Genomic DNA, 20,665 nt, shown 5'->3' with positions numbered 1-20,665 from the left:
ACCGCCTCCCGGATAAAATCACAGAGTCCCTTTAAAAATAAAGAACAAACTCAAATAACTCCAATACGCTGCTTCTATTGTTACTCCTCCATGCCCAGGGAGCCGACACTCTTGTCATGGCTCATTTTGAGGAGGTCCTGGACGAAGTCCGCTCGGCTCTGACCTGGGCTTCACCTGCTGAGATCCGAGCTCTGCTGGAGGGTCTGGTGGAGGAGCAGATAATCTCAGAAGCGTACAGCAAGAGCTTGGGTCTGCATCGATTCATTGACGGGCTTGCGCCGGAGCTGCTTTGCGGGGAATCAGGGTTTATACCGGGATCTGATGAGACCGATGGGGAATTTGCTTCTCGAGCATCTAGCACCCACCAGCATCTCAGCCATGGACCGCTCATTAAGGTAGGGAAAGGTGGGTCACAGTCTCCCTCCGTTGACTACCACCTGGCAGGATCAGAGTTTGTCCCATCAGTGGATGATCATTACAGCACAAGACTGGAGCCAGAGACTTGCTCACTATATGAGGATCAAGTTATTTCCAGAGATAAACTCATTCAGGAATTGAGGGAGGGGACAGCAATGGACGAACACTACCCCACACAAAGGCTCTACTCTGTCCCCACAGTGTTTGATGGCAGACTTTCATTAAATGATGAAATAACTGAACTGCTGACAAGTGCACCTTCAATGCAGAAGCTGGTAAGTGATAGTGAAAGGGTAAATCAGGGGAATTTGGAGATTGAGGGGGAGTGGTTAGAGCAGATTGAAGAGGCTGCTAGGCGGATAGCTGTACCTCTGTGGCAGCACTGGGACAAAGGAAGGAGGATGTTACAGCCTTTAGTTTATTATAACACAACTGGATGTACAACTAGTGATAACACAGTGACATACAGCGAAGCACAATGTGCTATTTTAGATCTGGAAGAGGAAATGGAGCTTGCAGCCGCTTGCAGGACACTCGATGCGTGCACTGGCAACTTTAACGAAAGCTTCACGCTGGATGCTGAGGACACACCTGAGGAGTTCTATTACCCTTTATATGATGAGTTGGCGACACCTGGAATCTGCATGGATCGCTTTAAAACTTTCGAAGAAGGAGGAAATGCATCACCTGTGGAAGCCTGTGAAGCCACAGACTCAAACAACAACGTCACAGACAATATGGGGGGCCTCCTGGATGCGTGGTGGCCAGGCGAAACTGCAGACGACCTGTGTTGTCTGCCTGAGGACACACAGTGTGGCGCAGGTTCGGCACTTGCACAATTTACCTTTCAACATTTGAGTCCCTCGTTTGCACCACAAGATGCTTCAGTTACAGCGGAAGATGACATGATGGCAGGGGTCACCGAAAATGTTTATGGAACAGCAATCTGGGACATAGATGGAATAACAGGCATAAAGGACACTATGGAGTCACACTGTGGTAAGTTTCATTTAAGCTTCTGTTCAGATGCTTCTAACTTTCACTGGTTTTCCTTCTTTTTCCTTCTATAATTTATCATTTATATGAAATGCCCAGGATTACAGGAACAAAAGCTGCTTTCATTCAGGCATCAGCACAGGGCAGGGACAAATATTTATCCTCTGGTGTTTTCAGTTTGGTCTATTTGGAAACAGAAAGCCTGCTCCAGGCTTTATTCCTGCCAGGACATGAGTTGGTGGTTAAAGTGTGGTTCACTTTCAGTTTCATTTTGACATTCTGATTTTGGATCCAGTTAAAAATAGGATGTGGCGAGCTTCCAAACACATATATCCTTTTTATTTCCAAGGTCCCCCGAGCTGGTTACTCACTCTCTGACAACAGCTGCAAATTTATGACTTCTAGGTGTAAATATGCCATTGTCAAGAAAGCATAGTGCTGTGAAAAGTTGTTGCCCCCCTTTTGATTTCTTTTTGCATATTTAAGCCACTTAAATGTTTCAGATTGTGAAACAAATGTGATAATTAAGATGACCAAAATGCTGTTTTTAAATGATGATCATTTCCTAAGAAATAGAAGTTATCCAAACGTATTGAGGCCCGTGTGAAAAAGTATCCCCATAATCCCCAAGGTTTAGTTTCAATTTCACTGGTTACTGCCAGGCCTGTTGAATCAAGACTCTACTTATATAGAACCTGTCCAATAAACCGAAGGAGGCTAAAGCATCTCAAAAAGCAACACATCATGTCACAATCTGAAGAAATGGTTTGTCAGCCTGGAGAGACAAAGACATTTCTAAGGCTTTGGGACTCCACTGAACCACAGTGAGAGACATTGTCCGCAAATGGAGAAAACGTGGAACAGTAGTGAACCTTCACAGAAACAGACAACCTACCAAATGCTCTTACTCCAAGAGGGCACCAACGACTCATCCGGGAGATCCGGAGGTCCAGAGCAACATCTAAAGAACTGCCACAAAAGCCTTACCTTCTCGAAGAGTGGTGGAATGGACTTGGAGAAAGAATTCGACCACGGCCGATACGTTTTTACCCTTAATCGTTTAAATCATCATTTAAAAATTCATTTGAGTTATCTTTGTCATATTCGTATGCAACAAAAAGCTAAGACATTATGAAGGCGTGAATACTTTTTCACGTGGGCCTGACAAATAGACGACACAAAAAGGTTATTCTTTAGATTTGTTAAGAAGGTGAAGCCGGTCAGACTAGTAACCGGCCATGTTCAGCTTTGCTGTGGTAACCTACTTTCGGTTTGCACACAGTTTGGCAAAGAACGCTTTCTGATAATGTTTAGCCTGGTAGAGGTTACCACCTTGAGTCAGTTACAAGGGTGGAGCTTTAGTTTCAGCTTCAGGTTTCTGTGTTATAACTTTGCCCTGTTAAAAGGTAGACGTCATTGCTTAGTTCTGTTACTGCTGCAGCTTTAAAATGAATAAAAAGATCAAGTTTTTGTCTACCACACCACACAAATCTGCAATGAAAAGAAAAGGATGTACCTGAGTGTCTTCTTGGCATTTTTTGGCATTTACAATTCTTTATGATAAGAAAGGGGGGACAAAGAGCAAAGGGAGTGGCATGCTCCACATTGGATCCTTGCCTACTGGAATAGCCTTTTGGCATACCTGCTTAACCCACCGAATTACACAGAGGCCCAACTTTAATTCCTCCACCCCCTCGTTTTGTCTTTACCCACATATTTCTTAACCTCAAATGTGTTGTGTGTGTTTATATTACTCATCCTGTGTGAAACAGAAATCTCTCCGAAAGCATCAAACACAAAAAATCAAGTTGGTTAACTTAGCGTAATGATAAGTCTCAAGGAAATAAATGTAGGCCAGTGCGACATTAATTACAGACACATTACTTTCTGTAAAACGAACGCATTGTTTTTTAAAATGCCTTCCCTCTATTATGTAACTGTGTGGATCAAGCTTGATATGAATGGTATGAGCGTGATGTAAACGTGTCTGGCAACAAGGCACAATCTATTTGGTTTATCTGCCTGGCTTCGGCGAGGTGGAGGTGGAGCAGGTACTTTCCACTCCACTGTTGAAAACTACCCATGTTTCCTTGTCAATTCCAAAGGCCTGGCAGTGAACGCTGATGCTGTTTTTCGGTTGTCTTAAGGTGGTCACAGAGCAGAAACTGAACAACACCTCACTGTGATCCCCAAAAGGCAAACTATGAACATACAGTATTTAGCATACTGTTAGCAATGGATAGAAAACAATGTCATAGTTGTAGAATGTAGAAAAGGGATGACTATTAATGATGATAATATTAATAAGAAAATTAAACAGTAAGAGATTAAAGCAAAATGTGATCCATTTTGGAGCTACTGATGCCTGTTGTCCCGTCCAAAATCAAGCTTTAGATTTGAGGTGAAGTGCAGTTATATCTTAAAATCTAAAGACTTCCAATGCAGGAATGAGGGAGAATATAGTTCACCTAACTAAAACAACAAGCTTTAACCTCCTAAGACCCAAACTCTTTCATTGCATGCATTTTTAATTTCTCTTTGCTATTTGGGCTGATTGGGACCTGATGAATGTAAAAACAAATAATTACGTAATTTTAAAAAAACTTACTTGATTTTTGTTTCTGAGAAAAATGACATCCACATATGAGGACATTGGCTTTAAATTTCGATAGAACAGTGGCAGTATAATGTCCTCGTAATTAGATATCAGGCCCTTGTAAAACAAAATGTAGTATTTTGGTCTAGACAACCTAAAATGTGATGTCCACATATGTGGATGCCAGGTCCTAGGAGGTTAATTAAAAGTCCATCAAAACATGTCATGCAGGCTACATGAAGCTAAGTAGCCTGCAAAATAGTTGAGCCCCCTTTTGACGCTCATGTTGCCAGGGGAAAAACAAAAACAAAGGGATATTTGAGGATGTTGTGGCGACTGTAACGCACGGTGACCTGTTTGCTTTACATCACCGTTGTTCCTCATCATAAACCGGTCCCTCGTGGCGCGCCTCTTGAACGTTTTCTTTGCTTCTTCCGTTGTTGTTAAAACAGACCTAAAACAGTTGCAGGGTGCACTCTGCACACAGAACCGCCCTTTAACGGCTTGGTGCGTTTGGTAAGGCATGTTAGGCAAAGTGAAAGCAAAAGCATTGTGAGCCACAGCAGGTTGCGCACTCTCAGTGTATAGGTCATCTGAGGATATATGCAGCGGCTGATGGAACTTGTATGAGACACACAGACTATACATCACATCAGGGCGTTTACAGGACCTGAGCATCACCCAGAGAGACCCGACAGGTAGGAATATCAGCCATGGTGAGCTCCGGTGGGTCTGGGTTTGCGCATTCATGAAAGTGCGCAGGAAAAGAATAATAAGATTTGTCGGGGATTTTCCACACTTTTTTTTCTTTAATTTACAGGGGCCACTTTAGTCATTTTTAAGAAAATTTAGGTTAAAGTTTTAATTGAGCGGCTGCTTCAGCACCTGCATTGATTTTCTGCGTTTGGCTTTGAAAGTTTCAGCCATGACAAGAAGAATCAACTCCATTATGCTTTTGTGTGACCAGATGGAGTCGCACCCACCATCATAGACCCCCACACGTGAAGAGTGCACAAAAATAACAGATCAGACGTTGTCGTAAGTGAAAATAAGTCCAGTTGGGGATTTGCGGGGAATTCCGGGCAACTGAAGTACATTAGCTGTTGAAAATCACTTTCAATGTAACTTTTAAAATATTTTGGTAATAGTTGGCAGCCATTTAGTGTGGGACTGCGCAGGGACAAAGAATTTCACGCACTCCGACTCAGGACTAAACAAAAAATTTCTTTCTTTTCTTTTCTTTTCTTTTTAATATTTATTTTTCACTGTTAGTTTTTAAGGTCTTGCTCTTCTAGTTGTGCAGACAGCATGGTGCTTTGTGTGCTTCAGGTTCCCGAGTTCCTCATTAGAGACATATTTTGTGTGCGATCAGTAACTCAACTGGTTGCACTGTTATTTGTTTGTTTGTTTGTTCAGGGAGGTAATGGGCACATATATACTGCTTTATTTTTAGTGGTTCTCAGAAAAACAATGACAGATTTTAAACAAGGATGTGAGTCGAAAGTCCATAGTCGACTGTAGTCCTCTGTGTCTGGTCTAATAAACAAGGTGTGTGTGTGTGTGTGTGTTGTGAACTACCTGGTTACCTGCTCAAATGGCACCACACATGGGCACTGGTTATAGACTGCTAGACAACCACACTGCTCAAGGGCAACTTTATGTGCATGATCTCCTTTAAAACAACTGGAGTGGGGTTTTTTTTTGCATGAAATCCTTTTTGTCTTTTTTAACTGCCTTCCTGCAATTTGGGTGATTTGTAGAATTAGTCAGTGTAGTGTTTTATTGTACAAGTAATGATTCATCAGGGCAAAAAGTTGCTTTTTGGTTTTTCTGGTGTTGTTGGGTTTTTTCTACTGTCCACATCGTGGTTATCCTAAAGGTGTCTTTAGGCTGTAAAAGGTCGCAGTAGTCATCTCTGCAAACAGGTTTACCTGAGCTTCCTGCACAAGTAAAATTCCAGCACAGGCGTTTTTTTTACCCCCCCCCAGAGTCAAAGTGCATATTTGTAAACACAGTTTGAACAGTTAACCATACAGTGATAAAGTCAAGGTGTTAATGGTTTTCCAGACTGTGGCCGGATACTGTAGTGTATCGTGTACTGACAGGAAATTGATTTACTTCTCCTGCTTTCCTACTTTCTTCTCTTTCAGTAAATCCTCTGTTGTTTTCTCACATTACTATTATTACAACAGGCATTGTGTTTTTAGGGTGTCTCTGTCCAACCCATTATTATTGTGATGGCATTATGTTAGGAATAGCTTGCGGGAATTGCAGCTTTGACAAAAGCATCCCCCTGTACTCGATCTTTAACTACCAACATTTATTCAGCTTATCCTCAACTCCACTCTAACCTACAAATATAATAATAACCAATCAGGATATTTTATTTCTTTCCTATGCGTGTCACCAGATGTCAAGATGCTGGAAGTGGATCCCAATCCCATCGCAGTCCCTTTGGACTTGGCGGATCTGTTGATAGGTTTGCATTGTCACTACTTTGTTTTTCTGCATTGATAATAAAAAGGTGAATTATGTGTTGAGGCAGTGAAAACGCAAACAAACACTTCTAAATAGAAGAAACAGATGGTTATTATCACTCCTTTCTTTCTATTTTTCTATCTGTGAGCAGACATTTTTAACACCAACTATTGAATGAAATGAAGTTTAATCTTAAACAGTTTATATACACTTGTGCTCTACACGATTGTGCTGCATGCAACTTTAATAATTATAAAAACAAGAATTAGGTGCACAAGTTTGAAATTATCTTTGTTTTCCTCAAATCCACACGGGGTCAAAAGTTCACATACAGGCTCAAATACATGCATACTCCACCACTATTAAATAGCTAAATGTCTTTTAGGAAGGTGCACCTCAACCATTAAAACGCTACCAAAAGCTTTTGGCAGTTCTTGCTAATTCTTGCTAGATTTCTGACAGTAATTCTTGGAAGAATTGGTGAATTTTATTTAGTAGCCCAAACACTTTCAGTAGGGTTGAGGTCGGGGGCTTTGGGAGGATCATTGCAGAGACTTAAAGTTAGCCTGCTTTATCATTCCAGAACTGGGTTTCATGTGTTTGGGATCATTGTCTTTCTGTTCAGTTGAAGTGAAGTTGATGAATCCATCCACTTTGGAAAATATACTAGTACCACTGGTAGCTTAACAGTTGAGATAGGGGTGGTCCAACACCCCAAAATATGATTGAATATTTCACTGAAGCAGCTGTTACTGTCAGGAAGGCAGCACAGGACAGTAAAAGCTTAAACAAACAGACTGAAAAACAGCATGTAACACAGGACTAATAATAAATAATAAACAATAAATGAATATTGACTGTCTAATATATCCAATCGATTCCACGAGTAATTAGTAATTAACATATTTAAAAGAGGCAGTGTTGTATAATGAATTCATCAACTTTACATATTTTATATTTTGAAACTGAAATTCTGTTATCTGATGATGGTATTGTTATTTTTTCAGATAATTTGGATGATGATATAAATGAAAAATTGCTGGGTAAGTGGCAGCCAAACATCTATATGTGTTTACTCATGTGTAGTGTACTATATGTAAAAACGCACATAGTAGTTTTCTATTACGTATCTCACATGTATGTGAAGTTTATTATCTAATTATAATTACCTCTGTGCACTTTTTCAGATGTTGATTCCCTCTTTGACTACTTAGAACTCAACGACAGCCGTAAGAACCTCCTTTTGTTACTTTGTACCTGTTGTCACATAGTGCTTAACAGAGCCCACATAACATAATAAGGCTAAACATGTTCTTCATTTGATGTCCTAAAAAAAAGAAAAAACGAACACTTCACTGTTAATTTTGTATCTAAATCCTAGTGTAGATACAGACAGGGGAGGAGAGCTAGAAACATGAGGAAAAAGAGAAGAAAACAAAGAACATGGCAGTGAATCTCTGATGTCAGTCACAGACAATCACTTGGACTCATAAAACAACTGCGTAAAATTAGTTGATATTCAAAGGTTATGATTATTATGATCTTAAGCTATGACTAAGTTTCACACAAATGTCAAATATGATTCTTAATAAGTCATGACTTAATTCATTTAATACAAAAGTTCAAAGTATCAGTGTCATTACTAATCATTATTTGGTCAGATACAGAGAACATGAATCTTTCCTGTAAATTTATTAATTTCATGGTGAGTCTCATGAAGGAAATCTGTCACAAAGACTCGTTCAGCTAAAACTGCTACATTTCCACAATGGATAGTGAAAACAATGGCTCTTTTCTGGCATTTAATTATTTTACTATTACTTTGGTGTAACGTGAATGTAGCAAAAGTTGTAAAATTGAGCAAAATACAATTAAAAGTCCAAAATTTATGACACACTTCACATTTTCAAAGTCATGCATGATGGGCCGGATCAGAGTCTTTGCCAGGCCAATTCTGCCCACCTGGGCCTTATATTGGACAGCCATAATCTAAACTATAAGCAACAGTAAGGCATAACATTAAAACTGCCACCATTAAATTAGGTAATTCCAGTGTATGTAATGTGTAGGAATCTTACACATTACATAGGTCTGAGTGGTGGAGGCCTACAACCACAACGTGGTAATCTAGTTGTAGAAATGCACCAGTGTTGTTTTGGCCTTCCCGAATAATGAGGAAGGAAGACAAAACACAACAAACGCAGTAGTAAAGAAATGTTTGTGTTTTTTCAGTGTCACAGTCGGAGGTTCACTTCCTCATCTGAACGTTCAGGATGAGGGGCTCATTGAAATTTAGAGTTTCTTAAGTGACGTCAACAAGTAATTCAGTCATTTCAGTCTGTAGTTATAAATTAACCTTTAAGAAAAAAAACATCTAAATGATGACCCAATCACAAAGCAGAGTTAGGCTACTGCTCGAATCTGAAGGCCGGCACTTTGTTGCCATGACCCATTTGGCTTTATTATCCATCATAATGCTTAATATTGCATAAGACAAATCTAGCAATAAGATAAGCGTCTCTTTTGTTGATTATTTTTTCTGTAAGAGTAACTGACCATCAAAGTTACTGTTTTATCTTTTAAATATGAACCTAAAGATTTTTAGCAGAATCTCTTCAAAGGTCTTTGAAGGGGACCACATTACTTTTGCAGCAACAAAACATGTGCACAGGCTGTCATAAATCGTTATAATTGTAATTATGATTATTTATAATTGTCACCTAAACCCTTTCATGTATTAATTTAGTGTTATCCAATATAAGGAGCACAATTAATTATATTTATATAGATTTTTGTATGCAAGTTTTATGCAAGTATTACCTGTAATAGCTTTTACTTATCAGTAAGTAAAAGTAAAATTTCTTAAGTAAACTTTAAATAAGTAAATATTAAAATTTTACATTAGTTGCAACAGTGTTTTCATGCAACTAAAAAAGCTATTTTCATTAACATCGATCATTGTGCAGAGAAGCAGTGGTTACTGGATATGTGAGGTGGTTTGCCAGCATTTCTTAATGGTGCTAACCACCTAGCAGGCTAGACAAACAGAGGCGGATCTAGAAACATTTTCTTAGGGTGGCATGGAAATCAGAAAAATCAAAGCCATTTCTTTACACATTTGCAGGTCTTGCATCAGGTAACATTATGCAACATACTCATATTCAGTGTTACTTGTAGCTAGGCTCAAAGTGTTAATGCTAGCTTTTTTGAATAAACTAGGGTGACACTAAAGGTTTTTTTTAAGGTGGCACATGCCACCTCATGCCACCATAGTAGATTTGCCCCTGTACATAAACAATGGTGACTAGATTGCACAGTCTTCCTAAAATAAATATCTACTACAATATACATTTAAACACCTTTGTCGTTATCTTAGTACACAATCACAAAAATCTCCACCCAGCATATTGTAAATGCACGGCCCATAAAATGTAAACCTCTCACAACATCATCAAATGTGATTAAGCCCACAGACAATGGACCGGACTCTGGTCCAGTCTTTACATTTTGTTTAGTATCCACAAAAGAAATGAAAGCAGCCCATGTACATCCTGGTTGCCCCCAAAACTGGGAGGCTGTGTCAATGTAAATAAAAACAGAATGCCATAATTTAAAAGTCAATCAAATCCTACTGTTTATCTAACTGTCACATGATGCCTTGAAGAGCTACTGATTTTTAATTCAGTAATGAAATGCCATGACAATGACAACACGTTCGAGTAGGGGCATCTGCTAAATGCTACATCGACTTTTTTAGTTACTCATCCATGGACCTTTGATGACCTCCCCACAGCAGCTGAGGTACCCATCGCCAACAGCATTGAGCAGATACAGGAACCCAAAGCAAAAGGCCAATCACGAAGGAGAAAAAGACCGAGAGGTAATGATTGGCTCGTAACTACACAAAGAACAGCATCTACCCTACCAGCATCTTTTTGTTATATAAAACTTAATTTTAGGATTCTAACTTGTCATTTTCACTTTATTGTTTAAAGTCCTGCTTGCATGTTTTTCCCTCTCCAGATTCTCAGCCACAGCCATGCTCGGATGAAAGGCCCAAAGCAAAACAGCCAAAACCATCAGGTGACTAACCCAGAGTCTTCCTCTGATTGTTTAACAAACGATGGAGTTTCCAACCCACATTACATTTGGGACCCAGTGGAATAGACACATTCTTAAGCCTACTATAACTAAACTTATAATGACAATTTATCATTTTTATGGTAGTCATAATACTGTGGTGTTTATAGCACTTGACACTGCACTTTATTACTTTTCTAATTACGTTGGTATGTTTAAGACTAGTGGAAAAAGTTCAAACACTCAGAGCTTAAAATTCAGCCACTGGTTTCCATTCATATCACTATATTAAGAGATGCTTTGGGTTTTTTGGTTTTTTGCTAATCAAATCTGGAATAATACTATTAATAGAAGATCACATGAAAATGAACTACCATCTGGTACAAAAAGAAAAGGATATGTTTACAAATAAAAGGATGTTCTGAGCATGTTTTGTTGCTGTCATGTTGTAATGTTGGTTCTTCAACTCCTGCAGGTCAACCAAAAACCAAAGAGTCACAGGCTGAGCCAGCTGTTGAGCCAGGTGAGTCATGAAAACTGAAACCGTTTTTGAGGCAACATCTGGAGCTTTAAACTTGAAGCGCTGTAAGTGATGTTGATCTGAAAAAGTGAAACTCTGCAGGATAGCAGTTGAAAGAGGATTACCAGGGTTGCAAGATAGGTTATTAAAGTCAAATATTGCAATTCATATCATATCATATCATATTACAAATATCCCTCGAATAGCTCCATGGTAAAATGCTAGCATGAAAAAGAACCACTTTCAGCACGTGCATGTGAGAGTGACTTTTTACAAAAAAGGTAATTCAGATGAAATTTCAGTGGTTAGACTTTTGGATCACAGGGTGATTGTTCTCCACCGATGTGCATGAACCAGTTAGTTTTTAAAAAAAAAACAAAAACAGGAACTTGAAGTTGTAAGTCATGAGTTTACGCCGATGAATTAGAAGAAGAACTCGCACCTTACCCACCTCGCTTCACGTGAGTTTGGTGCTTTTTATAGTTCCGATTTACCACGCAATGTGATAAAAAAAAAAAACCCGAGCATGTATTTTCATTTACATCAGCAGCTGCTGGTCACTGAAGAGATTTAATGGCTCAGCTTAGAAGGAAATACTACACCACAAATAGAAATAGGAGACTCAAATTTAAGTATACATGTCTGTATTTGCAGAGTAATGCACTTTACTTTGGTCCATTTGTCTTTGGCTTAATCTCCCTTTTCATTTGCACTTGCATGATCACCCAACATGATGATAAGAGAAATGACAGAGCAGAGTGAAACCTTTCAAGGTTAGAAGGTTAAAGAAAGTGATGGTTTAGAGCAAATACCGAATCTATCCTCTCCTTACTGAGTTAATCATTTTTGGAGATATTGAATGTAAGATTTATTATTTCATTCTTGGATGGAAATTGTGTGACAGTACATCTGGGATGAAGTGGTGAAGTAATGCAGAGTAGTGTAAGAAATAACTTTCAATAGGAGGTAAATAGTGCAATGCCTTTTCACAAAGTAATCACGTTTCAAAGTAAATACGTAATGCGATTGTCTTTGAGTAACAAGTTCAACAGTGCTCTGCAATGAGGATGTTTGTGACCGTAAATCTTTCGCTGTTTTTTGAAAAACAAACCATTGTTGTCATTTTTCCAACTCCCTTTCTGATAACTCTCAAGGCTGACTAAACCAGTTCCCAGAAACTGATGCCAGCTCTGGTTGTTTTGCAGGCAGTCATCCCGCATCAGGGCCAAGTCCAGCAAAGACTTTACCGATGTCCACCGCCACTCCACCAAGAATTTTTCACGTTTACCCTTCCCAAACAAGCTCTGCGATTCCCATTCAGTTTATCACTATCTCAGATTCCGCAGGAAATCCAGTCCAGCTTTCTCCTCCTCCTCCGCTCATTAGGTTTCCACTCCCCCGCAGCGCCACTACACCTACATATATATTAGGTGAGTTAAATACCGGCATGCCAAGAGTTAACAGTGTTTCCTGTGTACTGCTATGTCATAGCCCAGCAGAAAGTGACATTTGTGACTCTTCTGGTGTTACGTTTTTATTGACACTGCAGACTAGGGGTGTTGAGCATTATGCAAAGAAAATGAGTTGATGTACAGTTTTAATTACCTTGGCAATCTGACCATAAAGCTTCTTCTGAAAAACTGTAGCTGAGCTACAGCCTTGATTAGCAATCACACCTGTAACACAATCATGTCTATTTACAATGCAAAAAAAGTTCTTTTCAATCAGAATTATTGATTTGCCATTGTTGTTTCTGTCCACTGGTGGTTGTGTTATTCATGTCAGTGACATCTTTAATTATTTAATGTGTACTGATTATTGTGTACACCCTGTACAAGTAGTCCATTGTCTAACTGTTGTTTCTAATATAGTTCCTACTGTGTCACCACCCTCTAAATGCCAATTACCACCACTCTCCCCAGGTAAGTAAAAAAAGGTTAAATCTTTTATCTGGGATGGTTGCGTGTGAGTGTTCATGTGTGCATGCTATTCTCTGCTTCTTGTCTTCTCTGGTGGTGTTGTGCTATTTGTTGTTCCTCATTATGGTTTTGCTTCTGCCTTTTAAGAGACAACATGGAAACTGCTCTCTGTAACATCTGCTTTGTTTGTGTGCCGATGCAGTCATTTCACTCTTTTTTTTTTTTTTTTGTAGTCGATGGCACAGTCGCTCCGGTCCAAATGAGTTCGTCCCCACTGGGTTCTCTGTCAGAAACAGCTAGCAAAGCCATGTCTCCCCCTTGTACCTCACCTGTATCCCCAGGCAATGGTGAGCATCTGTATCTGTCTCAAATCTTCCTCCTTGTGGTTATGAGTTTCTGGCATGTGACAAACTTCATGCTTTGTTCCACTTCAGAAATGTCTCCATGTAAGGAATCACCTCTTCCTCAGTCTCCCAAGGTCCTTGATATTCCACGTAAGTTGCCGCATGGCTTTTAAGGATCTCTTCTTACTTTGTCTACAGTGATCTCATGAATATACAATGGTTTGTGGAGGACCAGCTTGGTACTCAGTCCTGTTTCTTTTTTAGAGAATGTCAAGGACTACATTCAAGAAGCCAAAGCTCACATGAGTCAAACCTACCAGGATATGGAGGCGGGCCTCAGCCTGTCTTCTCATTATGTAGATGTTCAAGTGAGCCAAAGAGAGGTAGTTCGCTCTGGGAAAAATACAAACAAATGCCTGGACAAGGAGCTAGTCATCAAGGGAGACACAGATCGGCAAAAAACCATGCTGGCACTCAGTCAGGTAGGAGCGTCACTTTTACTGAACAGATTATATCACAAAAGAATTTAAAAAAAACCTTGTTAAACTCATTGCCTGCTTATCGTTTTCCACTCAGATCTTTGATGGTTCAAATGGAGAAAAATCCAGACGTTACATTTTGCTGCTTGGCAATGCCGGCATGGGAAAAACCATTCTGATCAAGAAGCTGTGTATTGATTGGTCCAGAAACTGCATCCCTCAGTTTGACTTTGTATTCCTATTGGATGGCAAAAAGCTCAGTGTGACAGAGCCGGTCTACAGTCTTCAGACACTCCTGCTCAACCTCTCCTCCTCCGCCCCATCCTGTGTGGACCCAGAAGCAGTGTATGCTCAAATCCTGGCAGCCCCTAAACGTGTGCTCATCATTTTTGATGGTTTTGATGAATTGCGCAACTATGAAACTCTACTTCAAGCTCAGGAAAAAGACCTAACAGCTTCACTGCAAAAAGACAGCAAGGCAAAGACTTTCACAGTAAGGCAGTTGTATTCTGCCATTCTTCAAAGGGTCCTGCTTCCAGGCTGCACTCTTCTACTCTCCACCCGGCCACGGGGAACTGCCAGCCAGCTGCTCAGGCGTACAGACAGCCTTCTGGAGATGTGTGGGTTTACCCCAGCAAATGTGGAAACATATTTGTCCCAGTACTTCTCTGATCCTGGCCTCAGAGAATCAGCTTTGGAGAGTCTAAAAAGCATGAGCTACCTAAATTTCCTTTGCTGGAACCCCGGACTATGCCGGCTGGTGTGCTTGATTTTAGAGCAGTCTAGAAGTGTGGATGTCCTGCCAAGAACTTTAACTGGGCTCTGTCATCAGGTGCTGTGTTTAAAAATGGATAAAGACGGCAGGAGTACTCCCACACACACCGAAGCTCAAGCACAATCCATAAGAGACACTGAGACACAAATTTCAAATACCTCTCAGGCGAAGAAATGTTCGAAAAATAATCAGGGGAAGTCCAGAACGCAGGCACGCACTTCCTCTCGCACCCAAAGGGCAAAAAAGGCACAAGAACAGGAGGCGCAAGCAGACAAAGTGGATCAGGATCTCAGGAGCAGTGGCGGAGAAGCTGTAACGGAGGACTTTGACTTGTTGTCCCAGCTGAGCTCTTTAGCCTGGGAAGGGGTCAAAGCCAACTCTTCCATCCTTCCCACAGGACGGGACATATCTGGCAAAGTCAAGGCATTTGGTCTGAGAACAGGCCTCTTTCTCTCTCATCAGCTGAGAGCGAGTCCATGCCTCTCAAATAGTACCAAGGAGGAAGGAGAAAATGAGACAGAAGCTGGAGAGACAGAACAGAGGACTGAAAACAGTGAAAGGACCACCAATGATTTAACTGATCACCAAAATGACCAGATCCTCTTATGGGCCAACCCTTTCCTTCAGAGTTACATTGCAGGAGTACATCTGGCTTTGTCAAGGTAGAAATCAACCGTTTACAGATTCATCAAAAGCCAGTAGGGCTAAAATATCATAATATCCACTGTTTATATGCTGTTAGATTAAAAATGAAAGCCTTTCCACTTGCAGTCTATTTTCTCTTTCACTTTCAGACTTTTAGAATCCCCCAATCTCCCATGACACATTTTCTCTTTCTCCTTCTCCAGGACTTTAACAGACCGGTCCTTTCTCCAGACCCTCCCTTTCCAGTCTGGAGGGAAAGGTCGTCGGCGACCTCAAAGGGAGGAACTTGAGCTCACTCAGCGATTTGCAGTTGGCCTCTTGTTCCACAATAGGACAGAACTGCAGCGATTCCACACGCATACAGAGACAGCCTTTAGAGATATGGTGGCTAACAAGCAGGGGTTGGTAACAAAACACCTGGAAGGGCTTTCTTACGCTGACCTTACTCCCTCCCAAATCTTGGAGGCATGCCACTACGTCTACGAGGCGAGTTTTACTCACAGTGATGGTGGCCGAGAAGCTGGCAGGACTCAGCTGGTGACACACCTAGCAGCAAATCTTCCAGAGTTCCTGACGTTTCATGGAGTTCAACTAAGCCCGCCAGATGTGTTCACTGTTCAGAAAGCACTTGAACAGGGGGGAACTGAAGGCAGACGTTTCTGTTTGGACCTGGAGGACTCTGGCATCCAGATCTGTGGACTTCGAGCTCTGGTTGGCCTCAACAACATCAACACATACAGGTAGTGCTTATATACAGCTCTAAACCCTACCCTGCTACAACTATCCCACAAACTGTGGCTGTCCGGTCATAGTTTACTTATCCTGTTTAAGCCTGTCCAGAGAACTAATTTGTAATCTTTTGTATTTCTTTACGTTTTTATGGCTCAATCCTCAGGATTTAAATGGTTAAAGGATAGTATTGGGAACTTTTTTGTGACTTGATAGTCGCTGATCTTTACCAGCACCAATAGCAGTGTTAAACACAGTGTTGTGGGTCCTCCAGGTCATGCATTGCTGACGCCATCACCCTCTGGGAGCTGCTGGAGCAGAGTGACGAAGAAAGTCTCCTCCAGAGGGCAGTGTCCAAGTTCACAATCCATCCTTTGAAAGCTAAACAGGTGTGTCATATAGAGCACCTGGAAAAGCTGGTGAACATACACATTCACAAGAGGCTATCAGACAGGTAATACACCACACACTTATGCACACACATTCAGATTTACACTGCAACATACTGGTTTGTGAAAACGTGTTATATTCACTTGTAGCTCCAGCGAGTCTCACTCCATCCTGTCTGAGGGAGTGCCAGCAGTTAAAGAGCTACACAAGCTGGAGTTTGAGTAAGTAGCTCAGATGTTTGATATCTGAATTTATTATGGTTGTCACTGTAAAGCTGGTGACGATAATGATGACACTGTTCCCTGTAGACTTGGTCCAGATAATGGTCCTCTGGTTCTTCCGAAGCTGTGGGATCTCCTGCCAGGGCTGCATAACCTACAGCACTTGGAGTAAGTATACAGCGCACTTTTTCTATTTGTATTACGCTTAAAGCATCGCTCTGTGTTTATGAGATGTTTCTAGTAACTGACAGCCTGATTCTCTCACCACCTTTAGCTTAGAGAACAGCAAGATCGGGGACAAAGGAGCAGAGAAGCTGGCCAGTGCTTTAGTCTCACTCCCTTCTTTGGAGATACTTAAGTGAGTATTTGTCATTGGTGGTATAAAGACACAATTAGTTGAGCTCCCATGACACCCCCCAAAATCATCACAGTCTAGCTTTTAACTTAGTTTTGATATGTGTGTTTAGTTGTGTGTGTTTTTTCTGGTTTCCAGTCTATCACAGAACTGCATAGGAGACGAGGGTGTGAAGAAGTTAGCAGCCACACTGAAGGACCTGCCTAATCTGCACTGTTTAAGGTAACATCTGCCTACAGAGGAACCTAAAAGTGGCACTTACTTTTGACCCACATAATTTCACTTCCCTCTTTATCTTGCTATTTTTTCCAGTGTCTACAGCAACATGATTTCTGATGAAGGGGCAGAGAGTTTAGCAGCTGTTCTCCCACACATGGCTTCCCTCACTGACCTTGAGTAAGACTTGACATTTTTATTTGGAACTGATGGCTAAGAATTAGGTTCTTATACATTTCAGTGTAAAAGGTTCTGTTTTAGCAAAGGTCTTCCCGTTTAAAAGACTGACAAATTCCACTTACACAGGCAGGGACTGGGTGTAGATGGGAACTGACCACAAGACAACTCATTTGTTTGACAGTTATTTTTCTACATAGTTTCACTTAGTTAATTTTTTATATACTCTTAAGGTCCTTTTTCGCTTGCTGTTTAGTTATGTTTTCACTCACAGTAACGCACCAGTGACTACTTAAAATTAGGAAGGGGTCTTTAGCTTGTGATGAAAGTGAGTCAGTCTAGCAAGCTTGGATATCAAGGTGCTTCCATAGACTGTACAGATGTATTGCAGTGAGACAAGTTACGAGTTTAGTGCCAAGTAATGTAAAAATTACACTACAGCACAGCAAACATGACTGAGAGGTGCGGTTCAGTCATTTGAATTAGCTGACATGATGACAGCAGACAGGAGGCCCAGGTTTGTAGGTGATGCTCACCTGTCAGTCAAAGTGGCCACACCCCTAAGAATGTATCACTTTAATATGCTGTGAAAGCTTACTTGCCCCTTCCTGACTTCTTAGTTTTTTGCATATTTATCACACTTAAATAAATATGCAAAAACATATTTTGGTATAAGTCAGAGATAATCTGAGTAAATACAAAATGCAGTTTTTAAATGACAAAGCTGAGTTCAGTTTTACTACCCACGTTCAGGGCTGATTACTGGCAGACTTGTTGAATTACAAAGAACCTGTCTGATGAAGTGAAGCAGGCTAAAAGATCTCAAAAAGCAACATCATCCCACAATATAAAGCAACAATTTAGAAACCAAGTAATATGAAAAAGGTTATAACGTCATTTCTAAGGCTCTTGGACTCCACTGCTTGCTTCTGCTTCTTATCCACAGCTTTAGAAAACTTAGAACAGTGATGAAACTTTCCAAGACCACATGAGTGACTCATCCAAGAGGTCACAAGAACGACATCTAAAGTGCAGGCCTCGCTTCCCTCAGTTAAGGGCAGAGTTCATAATTCATCAAAAAGGAAGACAGTGGGCACAAAAAGCATCCATTGTAGAGCTCTGACTAAAGGCAGATGGATTTGGCTCGCGTTTGCCAAAACACATCTTGATGAGGTTTTGGGAAAATATTCTGCGGACTGACAAGAGAAAAGCTGAACTTTCTGGAAGGTTTGAGTCCCATTACATCTGCGTAAAACTGACAGAGCATTTCATTAAAAGAACATAACATGGTGGTGGTAGTGTGATGGTCTACTTTGCTGCTTCAGCACCTGGAAGACTTGCTGCAATTGATGGAACCATGAATTCGGCTCTCTACCAGATAGACCTGAGGGAGAGTGTCCAACCAGGAGTTCCTGGCCCTAAGTACATGCATCCTTTGGTTTTGCAGTAGGACGATGATCTGAAATACACTAGAAAGTACACCTTCGAATAGCACAAAAAAATAAAAAATAAAGATTTATTAGCAGCCCAGCCAGAAGAGAGAGGGGGCAGCGACAGTCACTGTTCTTTCCTATCACTGGGATTTCTTCTAGCACGGTATCACTCGTGACTTACTCCGGAGGGGCAGAGCTCTCAACTCTGCCCACTGCTTTGCTGTGTCTCACCTGCACTATTGTCTCACCGTGAGCAGCGATAGGGCGGCGTCCTGCTGCCCTCCTCCAGCATCCACTCCCTTGTCTCTGTCCTGCCAGGCCCTCTTGTTGGCCCTCTTATTTCCTCTGTGACCTCCCAGGTGTGTCCAATTAGTGATCAGGAGGGGGCTCAAGTCTCTCCGGGACAAGTGAACAAATACATACAATAAAAACATGCAATAAAACCATAAGAATAAAACACTGTACATTATTAAAAGATTGAAACTAATAAAACACAGCAACACATGCAAAATAAAAAACACTCAGTTAAACTTGTCCATTCCACCTCGTGACATATGAATAGTTTTTCCCTAATAAATCAAAATAAATCACTTAAAAACTGCATTTTATATTTATGTGGTATATCTTTGTCTTTGTACGGTGGTCCCAAAGCTGTTTTTATACCAGGTTGCAAAAATGTTTATTTCTGCGATGAAGCATTTTCAAACAGAAGTTCACTGGGAATTCAAGTGAAAAGCAAAGAGCACTTCCACATTTTTTGCTACTTCTGCTTTGGTTTTATTTTTAGCGTTCATGTATTCATATTATAGACAAAACATATTGCGATGTCTGGATTTGCGCTATAGGCTTTTTTCTGTTAAAACACATCTAACTTCTGTCTCACTTTTCTTTGACAGCGTAAAGTTTAACAAACTAACAGATGTCGGCGCACAGAGCTTAGGAGCCAGCCTAAGAAACTGTACAAAAGTTAAGACTTTAAGGTGAGGAGCTCTTTCATGTTACTTCATCACACATCTTTATTTTTTCCAATTTTTTATGGGTTTTTTTTTCTTACCCTGTTTCATCTCATTTCATCATCCCAGGATGTGGAACCAGTGCATCCCCTTCGGTGTGCTTGAGAGACTCATTCAGCAGGACAGCCGCATCCTATTGCACTAAAATGCAATACCTCTCTACAAGCAAATGAACTGTTTTCATCATGCATCTCATGATGTATACTTAAATTGCACAATACATTTTCAAACGTGTGTGCTTGCAAGGAAAGGACACAAACAAATTATTATGTGAAACTTGAGATTGCACTACAACTGACGTACTTGCTGCTTGTTCTCTGCTGCTGGTTCTTCATAACATTCTACATTTTCTGCATTACAAAGTGTGTGTGTGTGTGTGTGTGTGTGTGTGTGTGTGTGTGTGTGTGTGTGTGTGTGTGTGTGTGTGTGTGTGTGTGTGTGTGTGTGTGTGTGTGTAGTTTTTCAGTACTTTCAACTTAAAAAAGCACAATTGCACTTTTATAGTCACCCTTTGTTATTAAAGGTGGCTGTTTTTTTTTCTTTTTCTTTATAGTTGTCTGTCCAAGTTTTTGCCATTATCTGCCTTTATTCGTGCATTTGTGGTGCTGTGTGTGTGTGTGTGTGTGTGTGTGTGTGTGAGAGAGAGAGAGAGGGGGAGGATAACGGTGTTTTTCTGGCTATAAATTATACAGTACTGATTGTTGGTTACTTTTATAATAATAAAATGCTTTGACACTCACCCTACTACTATTTTTATAGTGTTTTCTTTCCACTGATGCCCCTGTGTTCACTGAATTCAAAGGGGTTTTTGAAAAAAATCCTTCTTTTCACTTCCTTCACTGCATGTTTCTGTTCTCCATTTCGATGCAAACTGACCTTTAA

The 20,665-nt window shown here is 40.6% G+C and overlaps 1 protein-coding gene across 3 annotated transcripts; it reads left to right on the top strand.

The window, feature by feature from the left end:
* The first annotated feature begins 116 nt into the window (after positions 1-116).
* ciita (class II, major histocompatibility complex, transactivator) lies at positions 117-20,435 on the top strand. 3 transcript variants are annotated; one of them, XM_086288754.1, is made up of 22 exons: positions 117-1,416; positions 6,420-6,488; positions 7,495-7,530; positions 7,675-7,716; positions 10,281-10,367; positions 10,511-10,570; positions 11,043-11,090; positions 12,293-12,517; positions 12,959-13,009; positions 13,240-13,353; positions 13,441-13,500; positions 13,615-13,832; positions 13,927-15,266; positions 15,453-15,989; positions 16,253-16,432; positions 16,518-16,589; positions 16,677-16,757; positions 16,864-16,947; positions 17,083-17,166; positions 17,257-17,340; positions 19,667-19,750; positions 19,853-20,435. In XM_086288754.1, the coding sequence occupies exons 1-22, from the start codon at positions 117-119 to the stop codon at positions 19,926-19,928; spliced, it is 4,932 nt and encodes a 1,643-aa protein (XP_086144880.1). In that variant the 3' UTR covers positions 19,929-20,435. The 3 variants fall into 3 exon arrangements, with proteins under 3 accessions (XP_086144880.1, XP_086144879.1, XP_086144878.1); XM_086288753.1 differs by having other exon boundaries at positions 10,245-10,367; XM_086288752.1 differs by having other exon boundaries at positions 10,245-10,367; positions 13,240-13,500.
* The last annotated feature ends 230 nt before the right edge of the window (positions 20,436-20,665 follow it).

This window comes from Aulonocara sp. 'chitande type north' Nkhata Bay, linkage group LG4 (assembly GCF_057382095.1).
Source record: "Aulonocara sp. 'chitande type north' Nkhata Bay isolate Kocher_YH1m ecotype deep benthic linkage group LG4, A_spYH_male_GT1.1, whole genome shotgun sequence".
Lineage (NCBI taxonomy): Eukaryota > Metazoa > Chordata > Actinopteri > Cichliformes > Cichlidae > Aulonocara > Aulonocara sp. 'chitande type north' Nkhata Bay.
The sequence above is the reverse complement of the archived record's forward strand: the minus strand, read 5'-3'. Positions and strand labels throughout refer to the sequence as shown.